We start from the raw sequence: 18,264 nt of genomic DNA on the forward strand, positions 1-18,264 counted from the left end.
GTAGACTTAACTTATGGAAGTGTAACTACACATCCAAATAAATAAATAAATAAAGGTATTACTACTCTCCATTCAAGTTTTTCGATCTAGTGTAAAGATATTTTCAGGGAGTTCCCGCCGTGGCGCAGTGGTTAGCGAATCCGACTAGGAACCATGAGGTTGCGGGTTCGGTCCCCGCCCTTGCTCAGTGGGTTAACGATCCAGCGTTGCCGCGAGCTGTGGTTGGTGTAGGTTGCAGACGCGGCTCGGATCCCGAGTTGCTGTGGCTCTGGCATAGGCCGGTGGCTACGGTTCCGATTCGACCCCTAGCCTGGGAACCTCCACATGCCGCAGGAGCCGCCCAAGAAATGGCAAAAAGACAAAAAAAAAAAAAAAGATATTTTCAGGCCCAATTTGCAACAACTCAAAATAGCAGTTTCAAACTTGCACAACAACCTAAAAAGAGGAACTATCTTGGAAGAAAAGGGAGTGCACAACGACCCATTCGAAATTCCTCATTGTGTCAACATACATTCTCAACAAGCCAAAGCTAGACAAATAATCGACACTGCAACGATGTAATAATAATTAATCCATGTTTAATTTCCAAAGAACAAAAGATGAGTTAAGTACTGCTGTAACGTTATGCCCCATAAACATACCAAAATTTGGTATGTTTCCGGCACTGGCTTATTTTAATGTTTTGCTGTCATTTCGTTCCCAGCATCCTTAAATGCATCGCTCCTCTGCGGGCCCCAGGAATCCCGCAAATCACATTCCATTCCATTTCCAGGCGGCGGCTGCTGCACACACAGCACTGAGTCACTCTGGCACCCGACTCCACCCTGCAAGTTATCCCGGCTTTTACTTCCAAGGGGACCTGTTCCATCAGGTCCCAACCTCACCCTCGAAAAGGACAGAGATCCAGTCCAAAGGGGCATATAAAAAAACAGGGCTGACAGGAGACTTTTTTCTCACTACTGCTTTTGAGGGCCGACTCAAAACTCCCCCAGAGCTTTCTCTACCAGATTAAAAAAAGAAAAAGAAAAACGGCAGAAGGCATCCACTGCCCTCTCGCGTCTTCCCCACGCAGACCCGCACAGGTACACACTGCGCACGCGCGCGCACGCGCTCTCCGCCCGGTGGGCCCGGAGGTTGACAGACGGTGGGAAGGAAGAGTGGGGGCCGAGAGGGGTCATGGCTGGCTCTGCCCGCAAGTTTTCTCACCTCGGTAAACGGGTCCATCGCCCCGGGCTTCGCGTGTCGATTGCGAGACGACGGAAACGGCGGCTCAAATTCAGAAAAAGAAAAGAAGTGAGTGCAGGTCTAGTGTGTCACTTGGAGAAAACAAGCAGTCTGGGGCAGGGGAACTCTCCCAACCTAGTCTCCTCTTCCCCAGAGCCTCCAGTGTCGGACTCGGCCTCCAGCGGCGGTTCAAATTTGAATTTCAGCGCCCGGAACCGCGCGCATGCGCGCAGGGCGGGGCCGGGGACAGGGCACGCCTCTACCCGCCCCCGGCGCTGGATCACGTGGCTTCTCCCGGGCCGGGCGGGTCCCAAGGGTGGCGTTGGCTCCTCTTCTCCCAGAGATCCTAGGCCAAGCGGCTGAGGCTCGGCTGTGGGTGCGGCGCTCCCGGCCCTTCAACTGCCTCCCGGCCCTGAGCCCCACCCCCTGCGATCGCACACCGCCTCTGTTTAAGCAGATCCCTTCACTCCGTTGTGCTTGGGCGTTCCCGTTTTCCTTCATTCCTAAATCTAGGACTAAGCCCACTGGACCTTTGACCTAAACTAGCCTTCTCTCTGCCCGCCCGCACCGACTTCACCCCTAAGGGGAACTCAGGCCCGGCTTTCACAAGAGGCAGGTCTAGTGAGCCACCGGACTTTTGGGGCTAATGACCAGTGACCCACCTTGGGAACCGGCCTTTCTCATTGGGAAAATAAGGTGTGTGAGGAGTTTATACACAAAACTCCTATCATACCTTCTTATTCTTATCCCATCAAACTGCATAGGACGTTAGAGCTGAGAAGCCACCCACTTTAATTCTTCCTCTTACAACTGAGACAAGGGAGACCCTGAGACATTAATTAACTGGTCCAGGAGAAATGAAAATCCCATTCTCAACTCAGTCTGCTTTCCAGCAGTGGATCAAGCTGTGTCTTCTAATGATTCTTTATAGATTACTAAGAATTGTGAAATGTGTTATATACATTTACTGTATCAGATTCATTTCTAATTTAGCCATACTAGGGCTTGTTATAAAGACAACAGGTTATGACTTGCTCGTCTATAACACTGTGTAGATTGCTGGGTAACTGCCCAACAATTGAACCAAAGTATTTCTCCCAAGTTAGAAGTTTCAGTATAAATAATAACCTTTCTATCTTATCGGCATTACAAAAGTATTTCACTAATAATATCTCTAACTTGAATTTTGGTTGGAATGAAAAGAATTCTTTGAGTTCCTGTTGTGGCTCAGCTTCTTAACTCAGGTTAAGAACCTGACCAGAATGTGGGTTCAATCCCTGGCCTCATTCATTGGGTTAAGGATCCATTGTTGCCATGACCTGATAGGTACCAGATGCAGCTCAGATCTGGTATTGCTGTGGTTGTGGTATAGGCCTGCAGCTGCAGCTGGGATTGGACCCCTTGCCTGGGAACTTCCATGTGCTACAGGTGTGGCCGTAAAAAAAAATTCTGAGTTTGGGCCGAGAAGAAATTGCTTGGGGTCTTGGTTCTACCAAGAACCATGTGACCTTAAGCTTTAGGCAAATCATTTAACTCACTATTTTTCAGCCTTTGGGGGAGTCATGGACTTCTTAGTAAATACAATTAAAGCTGGAAAATGCCCACTCGATCATAAACTCTTTAACGTGTTTCCATGACCTTCATGGCCACCAGGTTAAGAACCTCTGATTTAGTCTCTCTGTATATTAGTTTACTCATCTGTAAAACATAAGTAATCAACTTCCCTGCCTTCCTCAGAGTTATTAGGAGTATCAGGTGAAAAATTGAGAGAGGTCCAAAAGTATTCCGTAATTAGTAATAAGGCTCTATCCAAGGGTTTGGTTTATTGAATTATTTAACTCAAAATATGCTACTTATGAAACAAAGAGGGAAGATGCTTGAATTTTTTTTCAAGTGCTGGACAAAAAGTGATGGGTGGGAGTTCCCATCGTGGCGCAGTGGTTAACGAATCCGACTAGGAACCATGAGGTTGCGGGTTCGGTCCCTGCCCTTGCTCAGTGGGTTAACGATCCGGCGTTGCCCTGAGCTGTGGTGTAGGTTGCAGACGCGGCTCGGATCCCGCGTTGCTGTGGCTCTGGCGTAGGCCGGTGGCTACAGCTCCGATTCAGCCCCTAGCCTGGGAACCTCCATATGCCGCGGGAGCGGCCCAAGAAATAGCAACAACAACAACAACAAAAAAGACAAAAGACAAAAAAAAAAGTAATGGGTGGATGGGGGTGGTGAGGAGAGCGAGGGTTCAGGGGGAAGTTTACACAACATTGGAAAATGAGTCATTAGAAATTTATGAAGCTTTGTGCTTTCTAGCTTTGGCCTCTGTGAGCCTTAGATTCTCTAGAAATTAGATTCTAGTCCAGACTAAAAGAGGTAAATAATGCATGTAGCTCAATATAACCACTCAAAACATTAGTTTATCTTTCTCCATAGTTCCCCTGTATCTACCCTGACAATGATGATGACAGCAGCCACCACACAGTGGCTGAAGTTTATTAAACACCCACCTTGTGCCAGAATCTGTCTAGAAACCGAAGTCCAGTTGCTTAGAATACTGCAACTACCGTCTAACGGGCCTCTCCGTTACCCTTCTTGCTCCCTAGTAGTTCATCTTTCAGTTTATAGGCTAGAATTACTTTTCTCCTTTTAAAAATTGTATAATAGGAGTTCCCGTTGTGGCTCAGTGGTTAACGAATCTGACTAGGAACCAGCAGGTTGCGGGTTCAATCCCTGGTCTTGCTCAGTGGGTTAAGGATCCAGCGTTACAGTGAGCTATGGTGTAGGTTGCAGACATGGCTCGGATCCCGAGTTGCTGTGGCTGTGATGTAGGCCGGTGGCTACAGCTCCAATTCGACCCGTAGCCTGGGAACCTCCATATGCTGCGGGAGCAGCCCAAGAAATGGCAAAAAGACAAAAAAAAAAAATTGTATTATAAAGTATTTCCAGTTTACCAAGGAATTAGTGAATAAAACAATCACAGTGTACCCACCCCCTAGCTTAATTGAAGTCTCCTGTGTGTTCCTCTTTAATCCCACTCACCTTCCACTCTCCACCGGTAAAACTCCTGATTTTGATATTTAGCATTCCCATGAAGTGTATGTACTTTTATTACATCTACATATGTATCTACTCAATATAGTGTTTCACATAAATTTTATTTTTGCCATAAGTAAAAATTTCTGCAGTCGGTTTCTTTTCTCAATAGTCTCTTTATGAGACTCATCATCACTAACAGGTATAGCTGCATTTTATTCATTCCCACTGCTATATTTTATTGTATTAATATACTTGTAATTTACATATCCATTATCCTGTTAATTGGCCATTAGCTCATTTCCAATTTTTCACTCCAAAAATTCCATGATGCCATGAATATTTTTATATCTCCTTAGACATACATGCAAAACTTCCTCTAGGATAATATACCAAGGAATTAGAGAATTCTTTCAATAAGTATATCTCAATATTATTGCAGATGTTAAAAATAAATTGCTCTTTAAAATGATTGTAACAATTTATATTCCAATGAGCAGTATATGAGCATGCCTGCTACTCTAGTGCCTTCCTGCTACTCAGATACTTTTTAGATTCTGTCATTCTTGTTTATATGCATTTCTCCTATTACTCATGAAAGTGAGAATTATTTCATGTGTTTATTGGCCTTTCGGTTTTCCTTTTCTATGAATTTCAATTTCATATCCGTCGCCCTTTTTTCTCTTTCTTTCTTTCTTTCTGGGGCCACACCCATGGCATATGGAGGTTCCCAGGCTTGGGGTTGAATCAGAGCTACAGCTGCCGGCCTACACCACAACCACAGCAACAGCAGATCCGAGCTATGTCTGCAACCTACACCACAGCTCACGGCAGCAGCAGATCCTTAACCCATTGAGTGAGTCCAGGGATCAAACCCTCAACCTCAAGGTTCCTAGTTGGTTTCGTTTCCTCTGCACCACAGTGGGAACTCCTGTTGCCCATTTTTTAATGTTGCTTTTTCTTATTGATTTGTAGACTTTTTGTTGTTTACTATTTTATGGGAAAATAACTTGGTTTTTGGCTGACAAACGTCTTTTTCTAGTTTATGGTTTGTCTTCACTTTAGGTTGCCTTGGATGTACAGAAATATTTACTATTAATATAATCAAACATATGTATGTTTCCAAGAGAGTTTGTACCTCTTATGTCTCACGTAATCCTTTCCTACCCTGAGGTTGTAACGATGTTCTCCAGGGAGTTTCCTGTGGCACATCAGGATAAGGATCTGGTGTTGTCAGTGCAGTGCCTTGGATTGCTGTTGTGGTGCAGGTTGGATCCCTGTCCTGGGAACTTCCACATGCTACAGGCATGGCCAAAAAAAAAAAGAGAGAGAGAGAGAGAGAGATGTTCTCCCATATTTTCTTCTACAAAGTATGTTTTTATGTCTTCATGTTACCTGGATTGATCTTGTTTTTTATAGGGATAACCAAATGTATTAGCAACAGTTAATTAATTGTCTGTCCTTTCCCCACTGACCTGTAATGCCATTTTTGTAATGTACCAAGTTTTCATGTATGTGTCGGTCTATTTAGTAGCTCTTTATTCTATTCTATTCATCTATTTGTTTATTCCTCTCCCAATATTGAACCATCTTAATTATGTGTTGATATCTGATAGGGCAAATTTAAAATTGACTTGGTTTATTTTGTCCCCTTATTTTTCCGTATAAATTTTGAGGTCAGAGTGTCAAGCCCTAAAAAGGAAAAGAAAATCCTCTTGAGATTTTTTTTTAATTATAATTTACCAAATTAATTTGGAGAAAATTGACATCTTTGTGATATCAGGTCTTTTCATTCATAAACATAGATATATCTTCATTAACTTAGGCTTACTTTAAGATCATCCAAAAATGTTTGCAATGTACTTCCATAAAGAGCTTAAAAGTCTTTCATTTATTCCTGTGCAGCTTTTTTTGTTATTGTTCTTATAAATGGTATCTTTTAAATTATATTTTAAAGCTATCACTGATGTATAAGAATATGATATTGCAAATCTACTGAACTATTTTATTAATTTTAGTGGTTTACTTATAAAGTGGGAGCTTTTTAAAGTGTAAATTATATAGTATCAATTTCTTATTTAGAGCCAGTTTATGTCTTCTACTGCAATTAGAATAATATCCAAATTCTTTATCATACCCTACAGAGCCCAGCATGATCTGGACTTTGCCTGCCTCTCCTAGTAAACTAATATTCTCCAAATATCACAATAGCCTCCCTTTTTTTCCCACTAGTCTCCAGCCCCATAGGCCTCTCTTTCTAGTCATAAAAATATGCCAAATTATTTCTTGCCTTAAGAAGTTTCCACCCCCTGGACATTCCTAGATCTACATTCCTAGATCTAATGAGGCTGGCTCCTCATTAAATGGATCTAAGCTCAAATGTACTGCTTTCTCAAAGAAGACTTCCCTGGTAGCTCAGTGGGTTAAGGATCACTGCTGTGGCTCTAGTCACTGCTGTAGTGCAGGTTGATCCCTGGCCTGGATACTTCTGCGTACCATTAGTGTGGCCATCCGCCACCCCTAAAACCGAAAAAACTTCCCTGATCTTGTGGCCAGCCCCTCCTCTCTGCCCCCCAATCACTTTGTGTCCTAAAACGCTGATATATTTTCTTCATTGCGTTCACCACTTATTTGTGATTATTTTAGTTATGTGTTTATCATCTACCTCTTCTGCTAGAGTGTAAGCAATGGAATGGCAGGGAGTTGGATTATTTATAGCTGTAACCTAGCACCTTCAGGGCACATGTGTTCAGTAGATATTTGTTGAATGAATGAATGAATGAATGCAAGACAACTATTGTTCATTTTTGAGAGATGAGATAACTGAAATATAAAGAGGCTAAGTTATTGGTCTAAGACCATCACCTAATAATTTGAACCAGATCTGCCTGACTTCAAATCTCATTTATGATCTTGACATTTCAGTAAATTTATTTATTTTGATCACCAGACGCAACAGTGATATAACTGTTCTCTTGAGCTATGTCTAAAGTGCTGAATAAATAGCAACCATGTTTTTCTCTTGAAATTGCTTTCTTAATAAATGTTTTAAAACTACTAAGGAAAGAAAATAAATGTTATGTTCACATGATTATTAGCAGTTAGACTATATATATAGTTTGGCCTAATGATGCTAATAGTCTGAAAGTCAACAAAAGTGTCTTCTCTACTTATTTAAATAAAAACCACAATCTCCCAAATTATCTAGGTAAAGACCACAGTTCATTATATTAACTTAAGTATAAAATAAAGGCTCTGAAGCAAAGATAACTAGAGATTAAAGGTGGCCCTTAGTATTCTGTTGTGGCTGAGTGGTAACAAACCTAAGATCCATGAGGATGCAGGTTCGATCCCTGGCCTCACTCAGTGGGTTAAAGATCTGGCATTGGGGAGAGGTCACAGATGTGGCTCGGATCCTGTGTTGCTGTGGCTGTGGTTGTGGTGTAGGCCAGCAGCTCTAGCTTCGATTTGACCCCTAGCTTGGGAACTTCCATATGCTACAGGTACGGCCCTAAAAAGCAAAAAAAATAAAATAAAAATAAATAACGGCAGCTGTAGTAAATAAATATTTGCTCCAAGATCCTTTCTTTTCAATAAAGGAAACAGTAATCATGTTTTCACAGATAAAATTGATGGAGGGCTGAAAACAAAAAAAAGTTAAAAGCATTTACTTCAGTAAGGACATTCTATATGTTATGTATGTACAGTTAATTTTTCAAAGTACACTCATACATGTTCTCATTTCATTCACAAAATAATGACCTAAATATTCTTATTTTTACAGGGATCGAAAAGGCCAAGATCTAACCATAAGGCAGTGGCAAGAAGGATTAAGGTCAAGTTTTCTGCCTCAGGTTATCTGGCTGAAGGGCCACTTCTTTTACGCATTTATTATAATGAAATAGGAACCATCAGAGGATGTTATATGCATGTTACTTAGGGGGCTGTTTTATTTGTTATGGTCTCTGCTATTAATTGTCACTAGAATCACATTTTAACAGTTAAAACAGTTTGAATGGTCCTTATCATCAGATTTTTTTTTGTCTTTTTGCCTTTTTTAGGGCCACTCCAGCAGCATATGGAAATTCCCAGGCTAGGGGTCTAATCAGAACTGTAGTCGCCGGCCTACACCAGAGCCATAGCAACGCAGGATCCGAGCCTCGTCTGCAACCTACACCACAGCTCATGGCAACACCAGATCCTTAACCCACTGAGTAAGGCCAGGGATCGAACCTGCAACCTCAAGGTTCGTAGTCGAATTCATTAACCACTGAGCCATGACGGGCACTCCAGCATCAGATAGTTTTTCTTTTCTAATTTAATCAATGAAAATCATATTCCAAAGTGAGGGAAAGATTGCATGTGTGCTTTCTTTTTTTTTTTTTTTGTCTTTTTAGGGCCACACCCACAGCATATGGAAGTTCCCAGGCTAGGGTCGAATCAGAGCCATAGCTGCCAGCCTATACCACAGCCACAGCCATGCCAGATTCGAGCCACATCTGTAGTCAACACCACAGCTCATGGCAATGCCAGATCCTTAACCCACTGAGTGAGGCCAGGAATGGAACTCACATCCCTATGGATACTGGTCGAGTTTGTTACTGCTGAGCCACCACGGGAACTCCCGTACGTGTGCTTTCTAACATACTGTATTGCTTTCAAAAAAACCAACTACAGTCATATTTTCTTTATTCAACAGACTAGCCTCAAACTGTATACAGCTTTAAATCTCCTTTTTATTTTCTCAGGTGGTTAATAAAGTTATTAAGGGAATTCCTATTTAAAGGACTGCAGTAAATCCTTTCATAAAGACAGAATTCTTTTATGTACTTATCAATCGCACAATAATTTACCTAGTGCTAACTTTACTTTTCCATACTTAGATTTTCTCAATGCCATATTCACCAGAACCTATTTTTTCAATTTTTTAGCTATTCCATATAAAAGAAAAGTAGCTCTTAAATATTGGAAAAAGTAGAAATCCATGTTTCTTAAACATCAAAATCTCTTTAGTGAACATCAAAAATAACATCTTAAATTTGAAACAAGAAGGTTCATGGTAACTTCATTGGTGTCTGTCATGAAGTTCTTTATCTTCCAAACACTTCAAAGAATTTTCCTCGCGTAAACTTCCCAGGCCTGGGTTCTCCCCCTTGCTCATTAGTCCTTCCAAATATTGGCGTTCATGACCCCCGCTTTCACTCTCCTCCTCCTTGTTCCTCACAGCCTGACACCACCCTTGTCTTCCTTGGCACCATTCATGCCTGACAGGTACTAGGCCCTCAAGAAATGTGATGAATTCTCAGTGACCACAGCTCTTACATTCTGTCCTCACCAACCCAAGGTTCCTCAGACCTTCCAGCTCTGTTGACCTCTCCTCTCTTCTGCTTTTCCACTTTATCATGGCCATCACCCTTGGACACTAGTCAACACCAGGAAGTGCTCCATCTCCAAGATTTCAAATCCCCAACTGGCCTCCCGATTGTAATCTCAAATCCTTGTCTCTTCTCCACTGCTGCTCAAGCCTACTAATCCTACCAGCCCCCTCTAAGCCAAACCTTCAGTTCATTCTCCTTTCCCAACTTTTGGTCAAATTTAAAATGTTATAATTCATTTGTAGCCATGCCTATGTATTAGCCCAGACCTCTCACCTTGCTCTTTTCTATAAGGCCACATGCTAAGTGGTTCATCTATTCTGATAAGGTAGCCAAGCAAGTTTGTTTTGTTTTGTTTTGTTTTGTTTTAAATAGGAGTTGGCAGGGCTCACCTAATTTATCCTTTTTTTTTTTTTGTCTTTTTGCCTTTCCTTGAGCCGCTCCCACGGCATATGGAGGTTCCCAGGCTAGGGGTCTAATCAGATCTGTAGCCAGAGGCCTACACCAAAGTCACAGCAGCCCGGGATCCGAGCCTGCATCTGCGACCCACACCACAGCTCAGGGCAATGCCATATCCAGTGCTGCATGATTTGTGGTTGGTTGATAATTTTGCCCAACTGTAGCCTAATATAATCATTCTGAGCATTTTAAGATAGGTTAGTGTAGCAATGAGATTCTGCTGTATAGTAGAAAGAACTATATCTAGGAACATGATGGAGGATAATGTGAGAAAAAGAATATATATATATATGTGTATATGACTGGGTCACTTTGCTGCACAGTAGCAGACAATGTAATCTTTAAAAAAAAAGGCCATATTATGTCACTGCCCTGTTTTAAATCCACCAGTGTCTTCTAACACACTTAGAATAAAGCCCAGACTCCTTTCCCGGGCCCTGCCTACCTCCGAGATCTTTTTTCCTCCCCCTTTCCCTCACTCACTGGACTCTAACCATGGTGACCTTCACGTAACCCCAGAATCACGTCAAGATCATTCCCATCTCAGGGCTTTTGCCGTCACAATTTCTTCTACTTTGAATGCTCATCCCCTCAAATGTGTTACTGCTAACTCTGCTATCCTTCAAGTCTCAGCTCAAAGGCCACTTCCTCCAAGAGGCTTCTCCTGACCCTCCCCCTCTCATTCCAAGTCACCACCTCTAGTACACTTCCCTGATGGACTCTACTTTGTAGCACCTCTTTGTATCTGATATGCTATCATTTGTTAACTTGATTATTGTTTGTTTCTCCTCCTGTAAGTTCCAAGAGAGCTGAGACTCTATTTGATTTACCCACCACAGCATCCCTGATGTATGTGCACAAGGACTGGCCGATATATGTACATCATGTTTACGTATGTATATATGCACAGCCAGTAATAACATAAATACTTCATAAGTGTCTGTGGAGGGTAAATTAATGCACATCTTGGTTTCTTCAAATATAATTAAGATGGGCAATATCTTTTGTTGGATTAAAAATATCCTTCTTCTCTCAGTTATTTACAGAATATCCTATTTAAAAAATCACAGTATTTCCCAGGATTTTTGTGCTGTTCTGACTCTCTTCATTGAGGTGAAAAGGCAGAGGCGGTTTCACAAAGCATTCCTTTATTTGGCTTCCACGTCATGCTTTTCATTCTCCTGAAAAAGATATACTGAAAACATTCCATTCTGTCAGTACAGACATCCCCAAAGCATTCAAACTACACCGAAAAAAAATTTTTTTAAAGCTACAGAAACCAACTTTCCCTGGATTTTTGTTTTTCTTTTATGAGTCAATAAGCATTGTTTACAGCTGCCCTGAGGCTTCTGCTAATGCTTGTTAGAATCTAGTGTGTTGCAGCTAAGCGTTTCTCTGTTATAATGGCAGGCTGCAGATTAATCTTCGTTAATTCATATATTTACAATGACATGGAATATTATAAATTGCTTGCAAGAGAACAGAGAGAAAGCCAAAAGTATTTTCGAGAAGCTTCTTCTCCACTCATTCTTTTAAACTCTCATCTGAAATTTAAAAGTAAACAAAAATTATTTTAATGTTCTACATTTTTAGTTACTATGATAATTTCTCCTTAAAAAATTAAACTTTTTCTAGTTTCAAGCATAATATAAACTTGATCTGCTCTCAACAAAATGAACTTTTGCAGGAGAAAATGAAATATTATAGTTCTGTGTCTCTTCACTGGCCCTAGCAGTAAATGGTTATTAACAACTTTCTCCAGAATTCAGCGTCTCTCTTTTCCTCTTTCTTGGCCTTTACTACCCAGGTTAATGAGCAAATGTTGTTCTAAGCCTTTTTAAAAGGAAGATGTTAATCTTTTTTCAAAAAAAAAAAAGATCTAATCTTCTTATTACAGAGATGTTTCAACTGACTCTTTTTGTTCTGAAATTCCATTGACTATGACTAGCTTGCCATGTAGTTTGTACAGGCAATATACATATTAATAATGTATTCATATTAACATATAAGTTAATTATGCAAAAGTTACTGGTAAAATAAGAAAAATATAAGCTCTTTATCCATAACATAAAAATCCCACCACACATAAAAAACCAATATTTCTATTTTTTTGTCTTTTTGTCTTTTCTAGGGCCGCACCTGAGGCCATATGGAAGTTCCCAGCCTAGGGGTCCAATCGGAGCTGCAGCCGAAAGCCTACGCCAGAGCAGCTCAGGATTCAAGCTGCATCTGCGACCTACACCACAGCTCACAGCAACACCAGATCCTTAACCCACTGAGCAAGGCCAGGAATCAAACCCGCAACCTCATGGTTCCTACTCGGATTCACTAACCACCGAGCCACAACAGGAACTCCATATTTTCCTATCATTTTTGTATCTAAAATTTAATAGAAATCATTAGAGAGAATCAGAAATCAAAATAATCCACAATACAATGCTTGTAGTGAACATAAAAATAATAAATGAAGTATAATGCTGCAGTAAGATAACTACATTGGCATTCTTGGCTATTATTGGAAAACAGGTTTAATAAAACTTTAAAAAGGGGGAAGGTGTATCCTATGAGATAAACATAAATTATTAAAAGCAGTTTTATGGAGTTACTGCTGTGGCTCAGTGGGATTGATCTGTGGTCCTTGGGAACACTGGGATGTGGGTTCGATCCCCGACTGGGCACAGTGGGTTAAGGACCCAGCTGCGGTTTAGGTTGCAGATGGGCTTGGATTTAATCCCTGGTCTGGGAACTCCATATGCCGCGGGGCAGCCAAGGAAAAAAAAAAAAAGAGGCAGTTTTAATAATTCTTAACTTTATTTTGCAATTAGTGCTTTGAAAGTGGAGTTTATGTAGAAACAGGTATAAAGGAAAGTTTCTCAAAAAGATGGAATTGTTCATTGTTCTGGCGGATATGTAAAAACAATGCCGACTCAAAAAGCAGCCAAGTGGACAGCTGCAGATGCTGTACCAATGGAAATACTAAGCAGGCATAGCATGAATCAATAATTAACAAAGCAGATGCACAGAGCTTGATGAGGATGAATAATTGCATAGGCAGGAATGGTAAAAGAAGCTGATAACAGTACTAGTTTTGTAAGAAATTAGATAAACTCTTTGTTTTCATGAATTTGTTAGCAAGAGTACTTCAGTGCCTAATAGTACACAAAGACTATCTTTTTTAAATGCTTTGAATTAACTGATATGCACTTTTATATAGTATTTATCACTAAAGATATTTATGAATCAAGGTGGTCCCCAAGAAAATATTAATAGGGTGAACATAAAAATAATTTTCAAAAATAAGGAATGAAATGATATTTTAGATGGGCTAACTACAGGAACATCAAATTGTTTATTTTTAGAATTCTTAAGTTTAATGAAATATTGAAGAGGGGGTATACCTTTAATGCACATCGTTTTCTAACTTGTTTTATGAGTGTGTGCACATGTGGTGCACGTATATACAAAGTGTATATATGTACATATGTATATATGTATGTGTATGTATGTATATGTGTATGTGTGTGTGTATATATATATTCCTCCATGCTCGTTAGTAGGTGTCTTGAGGATAGGTATTGTATCTTTTATGTCTTCTAAAAGCACTAAGCCCAGTACCCTGTATATAAATAAATTGCTGTGGAATTAATAATACATCCTGGTTTCTTCAAAATATAATGAAAATGGACAATCTGATTAAGCATGCTTTAGTAAAAATACTCAGAGTAAATTCTTTACACAAGAGGTTGAACGTATGACTTGGAAACATCTTTTAGGGGTCTTTTTTTGAGAAATACAATTCATAGACTGCAGTGAGTTGGAAAATTGGTAATTTGCAGGAGTCACAAATGCATTTATAAGAGACTTCTTGGAAAGCAGATTTCAGAGTTTTAAGTATACAAGGAGGTTGAGGAAGGTATGTAAGGAATCTTGGTATATAAGGTTCATTTACAGCCTTTTTCCTTAGAACACAGGTTGCAAGAACAACTGCTCCTCTGAATGCAAAGGGTTCATTGCTCATTACTACATCAAGTGCTTTAACCTGAAGATGTGTTCTTTCCATGCCCAGTTTATATCGTTCTTCCTTTTCATTGAAAATTCATGCTATTATCTACTTATTCATTAACTTACAAATAATTTATTGAGTACCTACTGTGTGCTATTCTAGATGTAGTGAACAATCAAAAATCACTGCCCTTGTGGAAATTTTATTTGAGAGATGGAGACAGACAATAATCAAGATAAATCAGTAAACTATGTAAGTTAAGACAATGTTAAGCACTAGGGGAAAAAACAAAGCAGAGAAAAGGGACAGGAAATCTGAGAAAGAAGTGGAATTTAAAACTGAGTGGCCCGGAAAGGCCTCACTGAGAAGTAACATTTGGATTAAGCCCTGAGTAGTGAAGGCGCTAGTCCTGTGGAGTGGGCGCTGGGGAGGGAGGTAGGAGAGCATTCCAGGCAGGGGAAATCCCAAGCTGCAGCGGTCACGAGGTGAAACAGTGCTTGGCACACTTGAGGAATATCAGGGAGGCCAGAGTGTCTGGAGGAGACCAGCGGATACAGCATGGGAGAGGAGACCAAAGAGATGACAGAAGGGTAGGTCATAAAGGACCTCATGGGTGGAAAGGACGCCGCTGAAGTGTTTTTCATAGAGAACTGACGGTATCTGACTTTTTAACAGGATCACTCTTGTTAATGAGTTTTGAGATTGAAAACACATCTCACAATTATTTGTGTCCTATCTCAACCTTAAGGAAGGATAAGGAGAAAATGTGGCTCTGAGAATTGACTGTGCCAACGCTATCTTGAGTTCCTCTGATAAGCACCAGGCTTGTTTCCCTTGTTTATATGCTCTAGGCCTCAGAATCCTGCACGTTAGGCTCTCAAAAATATTCGTTTCTGCGTTTCCCACGCAGCATAAACAAAAAACAACATTCAGCTGCTATCAACTGCACAATCATAAATTTAAATTTGTATTTTAGTATTAAGGATATTACTCTGGGGTACTCAGTTGGTAACTAGTTGAGCCTCCTGCCCTTTCATTACTACCAGCTGCAATCTGAAGTTGTGTTAGCTTTTTTGCACCTGGAAAGGTAACTTAAAGGTAGAGAAGACTGGCTTTATAATTCCTAGCTGGGACTGAGTGTCACGCCACCTCTCTGCTGTGAATCCACCGCGGAGCTAAGCCCTCTTAAACAGCTCAAAGCATCTACAGAGAGGATTAGTTAAAACTCAGGCATCCCAGACTGGAAACCAGCTTCTCCGAGGGCCCAGCCTACAAACCCACGAGGTGCAGGCCTGCGCGGTGCACACCGGGAGTTGTAGTTCCGCCGCTCTTCCTGAGAGCTCAGCCGTTTTAGTTCAAGTGCCTCCAGCGGCGCGCAGGCTCCGTGAAGCTCCGCGCACGCGAACAGCAAGAAGCGTTTCCTAGCAACGGGGGAGCGGCAACGTCACAGCGGCGAGTATTAGAAGCTGCCCACCGTTGGGCGTCTTCGAGTACCTTCCCGCACCTGAAGGCTGGAGGGAACGGCTCTCGCAGCTAGCTGTCTGCGCGTCTTCCTTTGCTCTTACCTGCGTTACCCGTTCCCAGGTCGCCGAGAGCAATCTCCCGCCGCAAGCCCGCCTCTGACGTACGGGCCGAAAGGCTAGAGGCGCCCGCCAGGTTCCTGCCCAGTCCTCGTTCCCAGAGCCGGCGGAGCCCGGCGCCCTCGGCCTTGGGGGGACGATGCTGGAGTCTATTCGCGTGACGGGTGAGTGCCGGCAAGGTGGCCCCCGGGCTGGCGGGAGCGGCCAGCGTTCTCACGACGGCTTGCGGCGAGTGTGGGGCCAGTCCGCGAGGCGGGCGAGTAACGGTAGGAGGTGAGGTAACGGTGGGAGGTGAGCTCCGGTGCTCAACCCGGCGCCCGGAACCGTGCGAAGCGCGCTGGAGGTGCTCAGGGGAAAAAGGTGCGCAGGGAAAAGAGAAAAACGGCCCCTTTTCCTTTTGTCACTTATTATCAGTAGCCGCATTGGTGTGGGCTATACTGAGATAAATTATAATAGATTACTGGCCGTACAAAATGTACAACAGCGTTAAATTCCATTTTAGAGCTTATTAGTGAATTAGGCAGTATAGTGCACTAGGACCATATTTTCTAGACTACAGAAAAAGCGGAGCTAAGCAAAACAGCTCATTTGTATATATCAGTATTTGTATTGCATTTATTTGTATGCATTTATTCTTAAGTCAGAACGTTTTGAGTTGATATTAATAGGTCACTTTATACTATACTATGCAGTATACCAAGCGCAAAAAAAGAAAAGGGTGGTCTTTAGACTGCAGGTGAGGAAGTTTACTTGCCTTTTGTTATTTTTTTTAAAGTGACTGTGAATGTTAACCTTTTAAGAATTATCTTACATAATATTGGAATAACTCCCTAGGCTATTTTCCTGTCATTTGATTCTAGTATTACTGCAAGACAGGGTTGGTGGTAGTCTGCTATCATGACTAAAAACACCGAAGAACAACAGAGTAAAGGGAAATGTCTGATCTTGAAACTAGTGTCAAAATGAGGCTAGTTTGTTCTTTACTTGAAACCACTGCAGTACCTAATAGACCATTTTCTGCAAAAATTTAAATTGTATAATGAAATTCATTTTTAATGAAGATATTTATGTTCCTGATTTTGTACTACTTTATTTCATCTTCCATGTGGTAAAATAGGGAGCTGATTTGGTGCAGTCATGACATTGCTGTGATTTATCTCATTGTTATTTATGTTGACAGGAGGCATGGACAGTTACAAGATCTAAGATTTAAGAGGCAATTTAAATTGGCATTGGATTTTTTTTTTAAGTGATTCGATGTAGATTCTATCCTTTCATCCTAAAATACAATGAAAACATTGAAAGTTACCTAAAAATTTCATACTTTCTTTTTTTCTTGGAGACAGGTCTCAACCTTGGCACTATTAATATTGAGTTAATGGATACATCTTTGTTGTGGGGGGCTGTCCTGTGCATTGTAGAATGTTTAAAAGCATTCCCAGCCTCTCCCACTAGATGCTAGTAACCCCCTCTCTCACACACACACACACATGCAATTGTGACAATCAAAAACGTCTCCTGGAGAGCAAAATTGCCACTCTCTCTCTTCCCCATTTGAAAACCACTGCCTTGGAAAAAAAAATATACTAGGTCCTGTCAGAGGTGAAGTTTAGTTATTGGGTAGTGATTTAGAAATAACACCGATTAAAATGATTTCCCCAAAACATAATAATCATGGGAGAGAAGGAGTACAGTTATCATAATATTAGTTCTAGCAAGTGAGTATTCTGGCCAATTATCAATCAGAGTAGATCTCCTGTTTTTCAATATGTAGAGTTGAAAGTTTGAGGAGAGATAATTTATAAAATAGTAGACCCACTCCTTTTGGCTCAGCTCCCTTCCCATAATTTGGTGGCAATACCTTTATAAATCCTACTCTGCATGTTGCATACCCCAAGATAATTTAGAAGTGAATTTCTGCAGTTCAATAAAAATTTGAATTGGTGTTTGAGACAATTCAAGCCTCAAATTTAAAACAGCTGACTGGTTGTTTTTTCAAAATAGTTTCTCCATTTCTTTCATATAGTTAGTTCTTGACTAGTTAAAATGACATTTCAAGAACCCCATGCTTAGCATTTCACTGACTTATCCGAGAGCCAAGTTTTGACAGCCAGAAACTTTATGAAGAGAGACAAAAGCATGCTGCCCCTTTCCCTTACTATCCCCTCATTATTCATTGGTATTTATGAAGCCCATGTTTTTCTGGTTAGCATTAAGAACTTGATTGTGAAGAGAGTGCTGATGGAAATTTTTCAGCTTTAAAATAGCTATAAATATAGGGAAAACTGGTTATTTTTCACTTCAGGACTGAAGCAGTTACTTCTGAAATCACCTCCTGTATAATATCTTATTAACTCTTGACTTATTAATCATGATTTAATATCTAAATATAACATCCTGGTGGAATTGTTGGTTGGAGGAGTAAAATAAGATTTGTATGCCATATATGCTGTTTGCAGTAGAATCAAGTCAGAAGAGATTTCTTTGCCTTATTATACTAAGTCAACTAAAATGTTGGTTATACTAAAGCAACTAAAATATTGATTCTAGGATGTAGAATTTATTAATGTTAGATTTACCTTAGAAATCCAAATTTCAT

At 40.8% G+C, this 18,264-nt stretch overlaps 2 protein-coding genes across 5 annotated transcripts in view; one reads left to right on the top strand and one right to left on the bottom strand.

Annotated features, from left to right (window-relative positions):
* ANLN (anillin, actin binding protein) overlaps positions 1-1,552 on the bottom strand; it is a 60,260-nt gene extending 58,708 nt beyond the window's left edge. The window contains exons 1-2 of one of the 3 annotated variants that reach the window (XM_047763427.1): positions 1,360-1,551; positions 1,207-1,269 (exon numbers count right to left, since the gene is read on the bottom strand). In XM_047763427.1, coding sequence (XP_047619383.1) covers positions 1,207-1,224 — 18 coding nt within the window. In that variant the 5' untranslated portion in view covers positions 1,225-1,269; positions 1,360-1,551. Of the gene's footprint in view, positions 1-1,206 lie in introns of all 3 variants that reach the window. The other 2 variants (XM_047763429.1, XM_047763430.1) reach the window with 2 other exon arrangements.
* Positions 1,553-15,111: 13,559 nt separating this feature from the next.
* The window catches only part of MATCAP2 (microtubule associated tyrosine carboxypeptidase 2), a 62,943-nt gene continuing 59,790 nt past the window's right edge, over positions 15,112-18,264 (top strand). Inside the window, exon 1 of one of the 2 annotated variants that reach the window (XM_047763658.1) lies at positions 15,112-15,829. In XM_047763658.1, coding sequence (XP_047619614.1) covers positions 15,805-15,829 — 25 coding nt within the window. In that variant the 5' untranslated portion in view covers positions 15,112-15,804. The remainder of the gene's footprint in view (positions 15,830-18,264) is intronic. The other variant, XM_047763657.1, reaches the window with a different exon arrangement.

This window comes from Phacochoerus africanus, chromosome 16, assembly GCF_016906955.1.
Source record: "Phacochoerus africanus isolate WHEZ1 chromosome 16, ROS_Pafr_v1, whole genome shotgun sequence".
Taxonomy (NCBI): domain Eukaryota; kingdom Metazoa; phylum Chordata; class Mammalia; order Artiodactyla; family Suidae; genus Phacochoerus; species Phacochoerus africanus.